This window comes from Kryptolebias marmoratus, linkage group LG19, assembly GCF_001649575.2.
Source record: "Kryptolebias marmoratus isolate JLee-2015 linkage group LG19, ASM164957v2, whole genome shotgun sequence".
In the NCBI taxonomy this organism is placed as follows: domain Eukaryota; kingdom Metazoa; phylum Chordata; class Actinopteri; order Cyprinodontiformes; family Rivulidae; genus Kryptolebias; species Kryptolebias marmoratus.
Genome location: NC_051448.1, coordinates 17922008 through 17937240, shown reverse-complemented (window position 1 = coordinate 17937240; position 15233 = coordinate 17922008). Strand labels below are relative to the sequence as shown.

General features: G+C 40.8%; 1 protein-coding gene across 12 annotated transcripts in view; it reads right to left on the bottom strand.

Moving 5' to 3' along the window:
* Window positions 1–15233, bottom strand: part of LOC108231818 (neurexin-3b) — a 373487-nt gene that overhangs the window by 13778 nt on the left and 344476 nt on the right. For all 12 annotated transcript variants that reach the window (XR_005234499.1, XR_005234500.1, XM_037981501.1 and 9 more), the window contains one exon: window positions 1545–1623. Coding sequence is in view for 10 of the 12 variants with exons in the window: in XM_037981501.1 (XP_037837429.1) it covers window positions 1545–1623 (79 nt within the window). In the remaining 2 variants the exon portion in view is untranslated. The remainder of the gene's footprint in view (window positions 1–1544; window positions 1624–15233) is intronic.

Below are 15233 nucleotides of genomic sequence, written 5' to 3'. Positions count from 1 at the left end.
AATATTCAGTCAAAATGAGAATGTTCTTCCTCTGTACTTTGATGTCGTTAATGTGAACTTTCCCGCCAACTAGTGGCACAGCAGGGATATTTCCGCATTTTGTTCAATTGTCTGAACTGAGATTTCTCTATAAAATAAATAAATAAAATGAAAAATAAATGCAGTAGTGCAGACAAAATTAGTGTGTTCAGTTGCAGCTGACTACTGGTCTACCTCCAGTAACAACAGGAATAAATTATCCACCAAACTAGATAAAATACCTTGTTTTGCTTGGAAATATATATTTTATTGCATCCTGCACCCACAGTAAACAGGGGGGCTGCATTGTTTAAACGTAGCCGTTTTATTAGCAGTGAAAAGTGGACATATGCTTAGTGTTTAGCCGAGTCATGTTCGGGCAGATTAGTGCAGCATCAATTAGTCCACCGTGGTGGTATTTTGAAGGACAGTGAAGCAATCAAATAGCCTGAGCTGTTAATGATTTCCAGAGTGCCTACGGGGAGCAGCTTGTCAAGAGCTGAGGCAGTTTTAATACAGCTCACAGTCTCCTGGTTTCCACCACATTATTAGGACATGTGCCAGCTGCTCCGGGGCATGAGTGTGATTGACAGCTGCTTACTATAAAAGTCATCCAAACCCAAGCCGCCTCAAAAATACCACTCCTTTTAAATCTGAGGCATAATTTCTAGTTCTGTTTTTTTTTTTATTTCTAAACTTCACAGAGTGTCTTATCACTTTGATGTGATCACAAAGTGATACCTGTGTGTGCGTGTGTTTAAGTGTGCTGAGCGTGTTCGTGTAAAGGGAAGAAGAAAGAGAGACGATGTGCACAGAAATTCGAGGATATCTGTTCTCTATTAGAATGTTTCAGGTAAGGCAAGCCTCCGACGAGGAAACAGAGGTACAAAACAAGAGAAGAAGAGGGGAGGAAGACGCTCTGTTGCAGTTAGTCTGCTACATATCACAGTATCTGGGCTGAAAGCATCTTTGTTCTCGAAAGAATCTCAAAATGTATCCTCTGTCAAGAGAGACGCACACACGCACAGCAAGAGGAAGTCAACCAAGTACAGGACAGATACATTTTGAAGCATCAATGCAGGCGACATGTGGCTTGATACTAATTTCGTACTTTGAGTAAAGTTTTGCTCACAGCTGAATGCCGAGAGAACAAAATTAGTATCAAAGCTTCGTCATGTCTGCAACCAGTGGCCCCATAGCTTAGTGTAACTTGTTTTAGATCTGTGTGCTTTATAATACATTTACAGTTAAGGTTGTGACTTTCTAAAAAAAAAGGTCATGCTAAGTATGCATATAGACGCTAGTTTTATCCATCTCCAAAGAGTTTTTAAAAAAACTCTTGACATGTACTGAGAACTCCTCGCACAAATGCGTGTTTCTGACTGTGACTGCTTTTTGGAAGTTACACTTGAAGCTCCCATGGGGCATGATGCTAAGAGGAAAAGCTCCTCGGTAGCAAATCAAAGAAAGATAAGGAGAAATAGACCAGGTTTCAGAGCAAGCACAACTCGACACACTCATCCCACCTGGGTGTCCGGGGTCGCACTCCTCCAGGTCCTCGTCGTCGCTGGAGCACTCGGCGGACGAAACAAGGTCATCTGTCGTCTGCGGAGGAAACACATTCACACACACAGAGAGAGAGAGAGAGAGAGAGAGAGAGAGAGAGAGAGAGAGAGAGAGAGAGAGGGAAGGACGTGGTTAGACCTGAAGTAGAGCACACAGTCATTCCATTCAAGGATATCTCTGCACACACAGACCCTCTCCGCCCGTCCTTCGGCTCCCATATATCACTTGGAGTCAATCATATTTCACAGTGTTTATCATTCTTCACTTTATGTGCTTTCCTCCTCCGCAGATAATTGTTTTCCTTCACCCGCCGCGCTCTGCCTCCGATTATTTATCGCCCTTCTCCTCCTCCATCGTCCACAATCAATGGACCCCACCAAGCCCGCGCAGATCAACAGCTTCCCAGCTTCTGATTTGTGCTCGAGGCTGCAGGAGAAGGGGAGGGATGGGGCCGGCAGAGGCGCTGGCTACACCTGGACCAACCATGGATTATCTGCGGCCTCCAGTTCCCACAATTGTGATTTATCCCACCCCACACTTCCCTTTCTTTTCTTTTTTTTTAACCTCCTCCCTTCTTGTCGACCCATGGAGGACAGAAGGGGTGGGTGTGTGTGTGTGTGGGGGGGGTGCCGTATTTCAGCAGAGGTGCGCTGGGCAGCCGGCGTTTATTAGAATGAATCAACGGGGCGATAAAATAAGCCCTGTCACCAAGCTGGGTTATGAAATCAGAGTGCTGATTGAGTTTTCCAGTCCTGGCCAGGGGTGTGGGGGCTCTAAATATCATTGAGTTTGACAGACTAATGAAACGCGCCCCCATGCTTGTTCTGCTGCATTCAACAGGGCCAACAGAAAGCTGTCCTCATCTGCCATATGCTGAAGCACAAACAAGCCGCGTGGTGAAAAGGCAGATTTTTCAAAGCACATTTCTAATGTGCTCCGTGATTACACATGATGGCCCGTGCTATTTTCTGTATCAGTACATTTGTAAATGTGTTAATGCGTGTTTACGCTGCTGCGCATAATGCACCACATTATGTACTGTACTCCATTCTGAGGAGGCTAAAGCAGGAGGGGAGGCTCGAGAGGAAATTGCTGTAAAATATGGCCTCTTGGTAAACATGACATTATTTATTGAAGCCACATTACGGGCGTAAAAGTCTTGCTTATTGCTTGTTATGATGATAGCAGCAGATGTGGGAGGCAAGGCACACAGAGGGGGAGATGAAACACCACTTCAAAGTCTGTTCCAGCGATTCCCGGCCCGAGACGGTCTCAACAAAAAAAAAAAAAAACAACCCTGCGTCCTGAGTCCTCGCTCGGGCCGCACGTCAAAAACATCTCGGCTCAGGAAACATTTGCACTCAGAAGGGAGCGCCGAATCTCACGGGCTTTACATATTTAAAATCCAAAAGTTAAGCTAAATAACATTCTGCTAAATTATACACAACGAGGGCTGCGGCACCAGGTGTTAAATATTAAACAAGGATTGCGGCACCTGAGTAGCATCGTTATGGATCATTTTATAACAGAAACATCTGCTTTAACAGCAGACATTACTTTAATAGTTATCTGGAGACAATGATAGTGATAGACTTATGTATAATATTTTTGCCTGTGTGTGTGCATGCATGAGTCTTCCCAAAATGTCTCATAGATTTTAATGAAACTTGCAGGAAATAATCATTGGATGTACGTCTAGAACAGATTCACTTTTGGAGACAACCCAATTCAAGTTGGCTGCCACAGAGAACTGACCTTAGATACACAAAAATGGCTATAATTTAGTTAATTTTACAGACAATATGCTAAACCTTGGTGTGGTTGTAGCTTAGAGTCACTCACAACACATACTCCAAGTGCTACTCATTGTGAAAGATCTTTGTCAAAAACTTTACCATTATCTGAGGGAGTCAATCCTTTTGTCTGGTAGCAAAATATTTCATGAAACACTGAAAGAATTTCAACGGCACTTTTACAAAGTAATCTTTGGATGTTTACCTACAAATGATTAACTTTTGGAGTTCAAGACAGCTTATTGACATTAGCCAACACAATCTGAGAGCGACGTCCCACATAATTTGTGCCTAATTAACTATAATTGAGTGATAAGAATTCCTTCAAGTAGTTCAAGGCCGTCAATTATGTCTAGTCACAATAAAACCAGAAAAGGTGAAAATTTAAAAAGGCAGATCAATGTAACGCCTTAGCTTTTTGATGAGCATCAGACGTTTTATCCTCTGCAAACTTGTTGCTATACATAAGTCATAGCTCAACAACACACTACAGAGCTAATGGAAAAAAAAATCCACTTTAAAGATTACGATTTTGTAGAAGTTCCATGTAAAAGGCAGAACGTCTGATCCTCTCTTATCGTGGCGACTCGGATTCCACTCAGAGAAATTGAAGAGAGATTATGAAGTGCGATGTTTGACATTTGGAGATCCCCTGGATGCGTGCTTGATTAGTTTTTACAAACATAAGATGCGTCTCCGGAGTCAGTTCAGAATGAAGTGCTCCTTGTGGGAGGCTAAGGGTGTCGTTTCTTTGCATTTGAGCTAATGCCGAACAAATAAAGTGACGAACACCGTCTTCTCCACGTCGACCCATGGCCTCAGTATTATGGAATGAGGCCAGGCGTGGGCTTCATGTGTGCAGTGATGGGAACCTTACAGCAGGATGCAGCATGATGTTTCGGTTCATCTGCGGGACTGCAAAATACTGAATGTACAGCTGGGGAAATCCAATTTTTTCCCTAAAACGCCATAACAAAGTGTGACATATGTTTTGGCAGCAGAAGTGTTTTTTGTTTTTTTTTTAAGTGTTATAATTTTAAACAAGGTTTGCCATCTTTATTTTTTAGCATCTGGATAGTGGGATTTTGGTACGCAAATGCTTTCTTTCTAAAAAAAACAAAACAAAAAAAACATCATACATGATTATTTCTGTTCAGAGAACAAACAAATACATTATCTGCATCAAAGCTAATCATCTTGTTTACCCAGCTTCAGTTGACGCTCATATTCCACCAACAAACACCAGAGACAGATCAATACTCAGACTTCATTAAAACAGCATTTACCTCTGACCACTTCAGCACAACAACCAAAAGGATCACATCAGCGATCGATGCAGATAGACAGCCTCCTTGGGACATGGGTTTAAAAAAAAACAAAAAACAATACACAGCTTTTACTTTACACCTAACGGCACAGTCAGAGAAAATGGTGAGGCGGTTTTGGCTCAAAGTTGTTTAGTCAAGAGTCCTGGGAATCAACAGAGACCATTTTACCACTCAGGCCTGAACTGAAACTGAAAACCTAAGCCAAGACACCAACTCTTCCTTTATTGCCTACACCATAAAGCCCACAGATGAATATTTTATCAGTGAAAGGTATTTCATATAATGTGTAATCTGCTGGGAGTAGTGTGGAGTGACAGCAGATTGTTGATTCCATCTTTTATCCATCGCTGGCAGAAAGGCAATCGTGTCCTTCAATATTTCAGTATAAAACACGAGTTAACATTCTGTCTATTTGTGAAACGTATTCAACTAACTCAAATCTAGAGTAATTTCTTATTTCTTTATATCTTGCTTTTGAGCAGCCAGACCTCCATCTAATATTTTAAAATGGCCTTGATCCATAGTTTTTCAGACGTTCTGTAGTTTGAACTTTAGCTGCTTTTTCTCTCTTTTTATCTAATATCTGACAATTTTTCTTTGTTTGTTTCTTTGTTAACCCACTTAAAGCTGACCTATAAATTATTTAGTCATAAAAAGGCTTTGAAACAAAAGAGATGACCCAGTGTTAACAGAGAACTTAGTAATGAACCAATTTTCAAATAGGCTCTTTAGGCACTTTGTTACGAGCAGCCTGTTATAAAGGAATCATTTGTAATTTTTCAATAAATTCAACTCAATTTCTTCAGTTGAAAAAAATACAAAAACACAATTTGACACATAAAATAGTGTTTCAGCAGCAACAAGGCAATTCCCAAAGAGCTATTAGCTAAAAACTTGACATGCAACAGATCATCAACAATGATGCATCTTTCAGGCTCCGTTTCTGATCTTTGTTGGATTTTCTTTTTTATTTCCTAAAAGACACGACTTCCAGATACTGTTTATCTGCTGTGGATATTTTTTAACGGAGCTCGACAGATTTTTTTTGTCCTTCACTTGTCCTTAAACTTTAAAAAAGAAAGAAGAAACTTTAAAGCTTCTTCAGAAAGCCTGAAGAATTATTGATCAAGACCTCTTTAAAAGATGACAAGAAAGTGCCTGCTTGGCAGGAGAATATAATGAAAATGGAGGTAGCTTAAAACCTTCGCACAGTACTGTTTATTAAGATCTTCAGTATTCAGTTTCATCTAATGGAACAAATGTGGCTCTTTAACAAATCCAGGTGGTTACAGAACAGCATATTTAATCTATATTCCCTTCTGTTAATGCCTACATACAGTAATGTTATTCTTGCTTTTAGTGCAGTGAAAACATTACAAAAGTACTTTAAAAACTCCACTTGAATCGCTTCTGTGTAGACACTGATGGAGGACTAATGCTGCCGCAGCTATTCTGCTAATGTGCTGCTTTTGCTATGAGGCTGTCACTCCCCCAAATACACTGAAACCACATCAAGAGGGGATGGTTTTCCACATGGACAGGCAGAACGCTCAAAGCAACTAGAGAAGCTGGAACAAACATGGACTTAAATGCTGTAATTTCAGCACATTAGGAAGGAAACATCATAAAAATCCATATTAGTATCAGCCTGAGCGGCACGGCGGGCTGCCGCGCTCTGCTCCATCGAGCAGGTAACGAAGCAGGTGTCTGATAAATTTCTTCAGAAAGCAAATATCTAGCATGGAGAACTCACACTTCCCACACGTTTAAAGTGTTCTTGCAGATCACAAATACCTTGGTTTGAAAAGGATACAAAGGAGGCCAGAGGATCAAATTCCTTTCATTCTTGGGCAAAGAAAACTATCCAATACAGGGTCTGCCGAAAGAAAAGGTGCATTCACACCATCTCAGCACCATTTACAGCTGTTCCTAAAAATAAACATTAGGTGATATTCAAGTGTCACAATCATTATGAGATAATACTGAATTTGCTCAGAAAGCGGTCTAACAAGCCACTAGATCTTCCAAACCATCGACTGAAAAGATAGAATAAGGAGAACAAGGGTCACATGAGTACAAACCCAGTGCTAAGCAAACTCACCATCTTCTAAAAAATAAAAAGTGTCACAGTCTGAACTAATGACCAACTACTTCTAAACTATTGTGTTCTGACAGCCAAGCCTACGGGTCATTCCAATTAAAAGAGAGATATTTCAAGTCGGGATAAAACTCATCAAATACATGGATGGTAACAAGAGCAGCTGCTGTGGCTGCAGCTGAATATTCTGCTGAGCATGACAGTGATTTGATCGGTCACATCAAAGCCAGCGCTCGTGCTCGGCAGCGGGAGAGAAAGACATAATGTACTCGACGACTGTCTGTAGTGCCCCCTTGGGTCAGAGAAAGCAGTGTAGAGGCTAAAAACTCAGCCGCGGCCCTCGGGTTAAAAAAACACGACATGAAATATGAGCGCGAACTGAGCCGAGGCTCAGGGAGATGCTGGGAATCTGGGCGCACACGCTTAAGTGCGCCACACTGAGTCACATCACGAGGGAGGGCACGCTGAACGTACCGCGGTCCTATCATAACAAATGACCCTCATGTGTTTTTATGCCCACAGGCCGAAGGAAACACGGAGAAACAAAGCCTTTTGAGAGAAAGGAAGGAGACGCTGCATAATAGATCCACATTACGGCCTCGCTATGAAACCCACTTTGGTTTATTCACAATGCCACAGTGCTCTGTGCCTCAAGCAGATTTAGTTTTTACTGATGGAAGTTAAAAACATCTAATTTCTTGAGCATGCCATCCTGTTTATCAGCACTGAGACATCCTGTGTTATATGCTTTGAGAACAGAAAGGACAAGAAAAGGCAAATCAAAGACATAATTCAGCCCGTGTGTATTTATACTCTCTGGATTAGAGAGACAGATTGATCGGTCAGTCAATTAGGGCCAATAATGAGGCAGGCCTGAGCGTACTAAGTCAGTTAGACCCCCTTCAAACTAGATTAGGACCTACAGTACATGACATAGAACATGGCTGGATTGTGGCAAATTTGGAAAACCTCTTTCAGTACAAAGACAACAATGATGCTGCAAAATAGGTGTTCCTTGCTATATTCCATATCCTAGAGATGTTCCCTTGTGCTCTCTCCACACTCAATATGACAGCCCTGGCACGATTCCCTCTGATCACATCGGGATGCAGCTATGTGCTCGAACACCAGCATGATGTCAGCATGCCTATCACATCCGTGCTCGGCTGCTTCCATGATCATGTCACAATCTCAGTCATAGCTTAGGAGTGAGGTCAGAGTGGTTAACAACAAAGTCACATGGCTTTGTGTTTGACGCATGTCTTGGATATGCTGGAACCACTCCACCCAGGACCCTGATACTCTGCCACCACAACCTTGCTACGAAAGTTTTGTGCACTGCCAAAAGCAAGATGGACTCTATTACACATAATCTGTAGACCACTGTATTCTTACTGAATACCTCACTAAGACTCTGCAAAGACCATCCATGTTCTGGCTAATTTTTTACTGTAGTACACCAGACGTCCAATTTTTGGTAGAACACGACCAACGGACTCCGAAAGAAGTAAAATATTAGGCTAACTTTTGAAGGAACAATGTCATACGTACAAGGTAAAATGGTATGGGTTGTATCTCACTGGGCTGTGACTGTTGAGGACTAGTTGGAGACACAAAATTAAAAGACAGTTCGCAAATTATCACTTGGATTCACATTGAGTTGATACAACACAGAATTTGGGCCAGAATTTTGCATACATATCACCAAATTTCATGCAAACTGCTTTGTCCCATTTTGGTCACAAAGTGTCTTAATGTGTTTGTAATTTAGTCTCAATTTTGTTTTGGCCAATAAAAAAAAACACATCGGTCAACCTCTACTCTGTATTATTAAGTTATTTGTTACTGGAAAAGACACACTGCACACTGTTTTTCAAATTGAGAAAGTGACAGAAATCTGAGGTCTCCCATTGTTTCTCGCTTGCTGTCCCACCAATTCCCAATCTCTCAGTTCACCAGCCCTCGTACCCAAACAGGATAGTCATCTCTGTGGTGAAAGCTTAGCCCTTCTATTGATGGCCGCATGATATGCGTGCTATCATGTCCGATCTGAGCTTTGACAGCCTGACAAGGAAGAGGCTTATGTTACAAGGGGGATCAATGGCACAAGCCCATATCCCTATCAATAGGCTGCCACAACTCTTTTAGCTCTTGTTCTCGCTCTGTGACAGATAAGATGCTCTATCCGGGAGGTGAGAGGGAGAAAAAGACATTTCAAATTTTGACACAGAGACGTGTTAAAAACAGGACACCGTGCTGATTCTGATCAAACGTTTTATCATGAGCTTTCATTTGCATGAGAAACAGCATTGTTGAAGGAGGCGAACATACCAGACCTGTACAATAAGGCTCGGATCCCTGCTGTCCTTCAATTCAGTGCATAAATTACAGTAAAATGAGCTCCAGAACCAACTTGTAGTGCCAGAGCCATATGCTAAGTGATTCCCAAGATCAAATATTGATATTTCAAATGAGCACCCACGGTGGGCCTTTCTTTGCAGCCCTCCTGTAGTCAGCACCTTTCCTTTCAGGTTTACGGAGAAACAGAGAAAAAGCTGGAGAGGTGGGAAAAAAAAAAAGAAAGGAAAAGAAAATGCATTTAATCTGTTCACCGTCACCACGGCAGGTTGGTTTCAGCAGAATGGGTTATGTGTGGAGAATTTCTCTTTTTCTCAAGGACCTGCTTTTGTACACTGAGCAGTGAGGGTTGTTGCTTCACAGCAAACTCTAATTGCCCTCAGGCCATAGGCAGCCACTTTCAAACAGGGTCATTCATCTTCCAGTGGAAAAGGAAATGGTCTCTGGCCCGGTTCCTTAATCACCCACATGCCACAGTGTACAAGGTCATCAAGGGAGCTGTGTGACACACACCTACTGTATGGACATACACCAACACACGAGCTGAGCGCATGCAGCGAGGGGGTCACATGGTAAACGACTGGAGTCGGGTCGACGAGAGATGAGAGGGAACATCCTCTTCATGTTCAAGACCATCCTCAGGTGGAACTTTGGCAGAGATTACAGGTCGAGTTGCATATTAAGCCCCCTCTCTTCCATAAGGCAACAGGTGGGCAATAATGTTTATAGTATGTCTCCAATCTTTAAAGTAGCTTGCGGAAGTTAATCATTGAATGTACATCTACAACTGAATAACTTTTAGATTCAACCCTGTTCAAGATGGCTGCCGCAGCCAACTGACCTTAACACAGAAATGGCTATATGAAGTCAATTTGACACATACTGACTGCAAACCTTTAGTAGTAGCTGAGACTGATTCCCAACACATACTTAAGGTTTGACCAACGCTGTCATTTCTCAGCATGATCTTGGTTTAAAACTGTCATGAGAGGCGGCGGGCGATATGCAGTCCTTCAAAGAATGCAAGGCTTTTAATGCAACTCTGTCATCAAAGTGAGGACTTCATATAGATGTGATGTCGAGTTATACACTGAAAGCTGTAACTGATGGGGGAAAAAAAAGCTGAGCGAAGATGAGAGCCACATGGGAGTGGGAGGATGAGGAGGTGGACTTAAACATGAGAAAAATAAGAGATTGTTTTTTTTCTCTGTGGTAAAGAACTTTAAGGTACCGACAAGCACAACTTAAATCACCTGTTGAAGTAATATTGCTAAGCAGGCTTGGGTTGAAACATGACTGCATAGTTTAATGTTATTATCTAGGATCTTACGGAAAACTTGCTATATAGTTGCATCATGCATTTTTGCATTTTTACAATTTTTTTTTACAAGTATCTTTTAAAAATTAGTCTGCCTTTTAAAACTTTATCATTAGTCCACATTAGTTCTGTGTTTAGGTTTCCCAAACTGGAATGGAACAGTGCAGACAGCGTGCTCCTCAGTTCTCATCACGTCTCCGACATCATGCTGACACATTCAGATTGCAGTAAATGCGTGCACTTTTAACCAACTGCTGATCACAATCATTACCAATTAATGTTCTGAAATTTGAGTCCATGCAACTCACACAGGGCTCGAGTCCAAAACAATGCGATTATTTTGAGCCCCGCAGGAAGATGGCTTACTACGAGAGCAGCTAGAAACACACCTGTACCTGTTGCTGTTTTCAGAGTTTGACATATTTAATCTTCATTAGACATATTTGCATGATTAACGCTGCTGCGTGTCTCTCGGCATCACAATTCTCAGTCTCCGTTTTCATTGTGAATTGATGGGATCTGTGTCTTGACGTCCTCCTGAGGTCTATGTTATGAAACTGGGAGGATACATATTTTAACCAGGGCTGAATTCATCTGAACACATCTGGGTTTCTGGAAGAGTTTAATTCTGCCTCATTTTGTTTGGCTCATAATGCACTTTCCTTTTTCCTTGATTTGAAGTCCCAGCCCTTTATCTATAGCTGGCGAAGGCCGGGGGCACTGTGTACCATCAGCTAAATAAGCAATTAAAATATGTTAGTTTACTTGTTGCTCTGTATTTTAAATGATGTTTCTTTTAATTTGAGCAGTGTGCATGAATGTAATGATGTTGTTCACATCCTATACAAAATAACTTGCTGTCTGGAGGGAATACATGTTTTTATTCTTACATTGAAAGGCCATGTTAATTCATTTTCTTCACAACGAGCTTTAGAACTCAATTTATTCCGTTTTTCTACTTCATTCTGCACACTTACATTAGGAACATTTATCCAGTTATTTTATTTATGACTCATGAAAACAGTCAAGTGAACTAAATATTAAATTAGAACTTGACTGAAAGTTATTTCATAGGAAATTAAATTATGCATGTACTGTAATTAAGTGTGTCACTTTTTATGTATATTTTTCATGTTATTCTGGAAGGCCAGAAGGTTTAAAATTTAAATTAATGTAAATTTATTTAGAGAAACATCACTAAAAGCTCAAGTTCATTAATAATCTTTTGGGCTATCTATTAAACATTCTCGTGTTTCCTGCTTAAATTGTTCCATCTCTCCTTTAAAGATAACTTATTAGAGTAATAATACTGCCTAATAAATGTTGTGTAAGTTCACCTTTTGTTTCTATAATATTAGCTGATCCACATGATCAGGTTGAAGCACACCTTCAGCGTTTGCTGCTGTTTCTACCAGAAACATGGTGCTGAATCATATTCATTTTCTGAAGGATTTGAAGAGTCACTTTACCTGTCAGTCAGGAAATTGCATAAACCAAGTAGGGAGCGAGCTTAACTAATCTGTGAACAAAGATATGTACACAGTGCACGCAAAAGTGGTTAATCTACTAATTGGGGGAAAAAAAGTGAGTTCACATAGTCAGATTAACCTAACTGTATTACTAGTGTTGTTTTGTTGCAGAAATTCTATACACATTTTGAAATAGAATAAACTGAAAGTACCCTTTTCAAGTATTAATTTAAATATAAAAACTACTTTGATTCGTGTCACTTTTGGCTTAAATATACAAGAAACCATTTCAGAAGAGCTGAATATATCTCAGTTTAGATCACTAATTTCAGATCAGTCAGTGTTTAGTTGGAGGATTAGCTCCTCAATGGAAATGTGTGAAGCTCAAAACAACAGCTGAAATGGGACTTTGCTGGTTCTCCTCGTGAGCTAAATTTTCATCTCCGTTTTCAATCCTTTAGTAATTCTCGCAGTCAGACGCTATGATGACTTTAAGCCTATAATGCCGAAATCAATGCAGGCGTTATGCAACGGCTGATGCTGGAAGCTTCACGTGTCCCTTATTAATAAGGAGTCCCATTTGGGTTCATTTCCTAATGAGCACAAACCGAATTAAGCGTTCGATTTAGCTTCTTTCAGGAAGATGAAAGTTGAAACCTAATCAGTAACGAACGGAGAGATTACTTAAAATATACTGTACATCTGGAGCCCTCCTGCAGCGCTTTGACATGGATAAACAAGGAACAGCATCCCACGCATGCACACACACGGACACACATCTTCCCAATTATCTCTCACTCTTTACTATTAAAAACAACAGGTTTGGTTGTAGTTTGTAGCAACTCTCTGCAGACATCGAGGAGAAACATGACTGAGCTTTGCTAACAAATAAGCTGAGCATTGCAACGGAAAACAAACCGTCGCTGTGGACCATCAAAGGCTTTGTACGATGTTTAATTAAATCCTACTCACTTTTATAGATAGTCTTCACACAAATACATTAATAAAATCAGTGATTAATCCCTCAAAGGTCCAAGCTCTCTACCTGTATCTCATTTACAAAAATTATTCAGACTCTCTTTACTTTTTAAAATGCTATGTTAAAGCTTAATGGAACAATCGTTTGAATTGTGTTTTGTTTTCCTCATCAGTCTACACTCATTAGCTTGTAACGATAAAGCGAAAACAGTATTTTATATAATTTTGTAAAGGTATTAATAATAAAATCCTGAAATGTCACATTAAAACAAGTACTGACAGCTTACTTAGTATTTAGTTGAAGCACCTTTGGCAGCAGTTCTAACCTCGATCCTTTCAGGGTTTGAAGCAACAAGCTTTGCACACCTGGATTTGGGGATTTTCTGTCAATCTTCTTTGTAAATCCTCTCAAGCTCAGTCAGTTTGCATTGGGAATGTTACTGGACTGCAAGTTTCAGGTCTCTTCAAAGAAGTTTGATGTGGTTGAGGTCAGGGCTTTGCCTCGTTCACAGAGTTGTCCCTAAGTCACTCCTGTGTTGTCTTCACTGTGTGCTTTGGTTGGTCGTCCTGTTGGAAGATGAACCTTTGGCCCAGTCTGAGAGTCCTTCAAGCAGCTTTCAAGTATTTTGCTCTGAGGAGAGACTTTCGTTGAGCCACTCTGCTTTAAAACTCAGATCAGTGAGGCCTGTTGCTCTGGCTGTCCTCCACACAGAATCTCTCATGCTCTGTCAGAGTAACCATCTTGGCCACCTCGTTCACTAAGGCCCTTCTCCCTTTCTTGCTCCATATGACTGAGAGACCAGTTCTTAGCAAAGTCCTGGTTGTGTCAAACCTCTTCCATCTGAGAATTATGAAGCCCACTGAGTTCTTGGGAACCTTCAATGCAGCAGAGATTTTTGAAGTCTTCTTTCCCAGATCTTTGCCTTGAAGCAATCCGGTCTCTGAGCTCTGCAGACAGTTCCTTTGACCTAATGTCTTGGTTTCTGCTGTAAATGCCAGTTAGGAGGCCTTCTACAGAGAGGTGTATGGGTTTTCAGCTCATCTCCAAATCAATTTACCACAGGTCGACTCCAGTCAAGGCACAGAAACATCTCAGTAGAAATCAGGAGAAATGGGAAGCACCTGAGCTAAATTTTAAGTGTTTTTTGCAAAATGTCTAAATACTTATTGAAATGTGATATTTCAATTGATTCAGCTTTAATGAATTTACATTTTTTGTTTTAATATATTTAATATATAAAAATATAAATGTAATATTTTTAAATATTTATTTTTGTTTCACTTTGTCAGTATGGCAGACTGAATGTAGATCAAAATGAGAAAAAAAAGATTGATTACAGCATCAGGCCTCAATGCAACAAAATTTGAAAACAGTGAAGGGGCTCTGAAAACCCTCTGAAGCCTCTCTAAAGCCTCATATGTTTTGTTTAATTCTGATGGTACAGAATGATTGTACAGGTCTGTGAATGTGTCTACAACAAACGAGGATTACAAGATTTCTAGCGCACTACACGGATAAATCAGAACATCTGAACGTCTAAAGAACTGAGCTTATGTTTAATGGCATGAAAACGGTTGCTTCCTTAGTTAAACTAACTTACAAAGTGTCAAAGAATAAAAAAAAAAAAATGCTGGCAACAGCAGTTAAACTTTTGTAATAGTTTTGTTCCCAGAACCGTTGTGCTGGAAAAAAGTTAATTAAACACCAGCGAATGTAGGGGATCTCGCCGCAAACTCACGACTCTTTAAAACGGCTTGGCAGAGAATTTAATACCAACCGTTCCACTTTGATAATCCATGTAAGTGTACTGGCTTGTGTCTGGGGAGAGATGACATCTGTAGTGTGAAAAGAAGAGTCTCAGTCTGAGCTATTAAACTTTGAAGGGAAAAATTCTAGGTGCTTTTATTCTGCAGTATTTAACCTATCTGTTTAATTGGAAGTCATTTTGGTTTGCTCACTTTAATTGCAATTAGTGTTTTTTAAGCCAGCAGCATCAGATTTTATTCTTAAAGTTTGAGGTTTTAGTTGGACAGGCACTGCGTTATAACCAGCCGGGCGTCTCTGGAGGCAACGCAGCGTGAGGTGAGCCTGCAAACCATTCAGAGCCCATTTCAAGATGGTCAGCTCAGAAACAGACAGCGCTGTATGTGTGCTCGTGGAGCCAAAGTTGCCTCTCGGTGTGCGAGTGCCCCCGCTGCGACAATGGCGCCTGACAAGACAGGTTTACACATAAACACGAGCAGTCCTGGAGGATCTAGATAAGCTGTGTTGCGAGGCATGGAGATGGGGTGGGGGGTGGTGGTGGG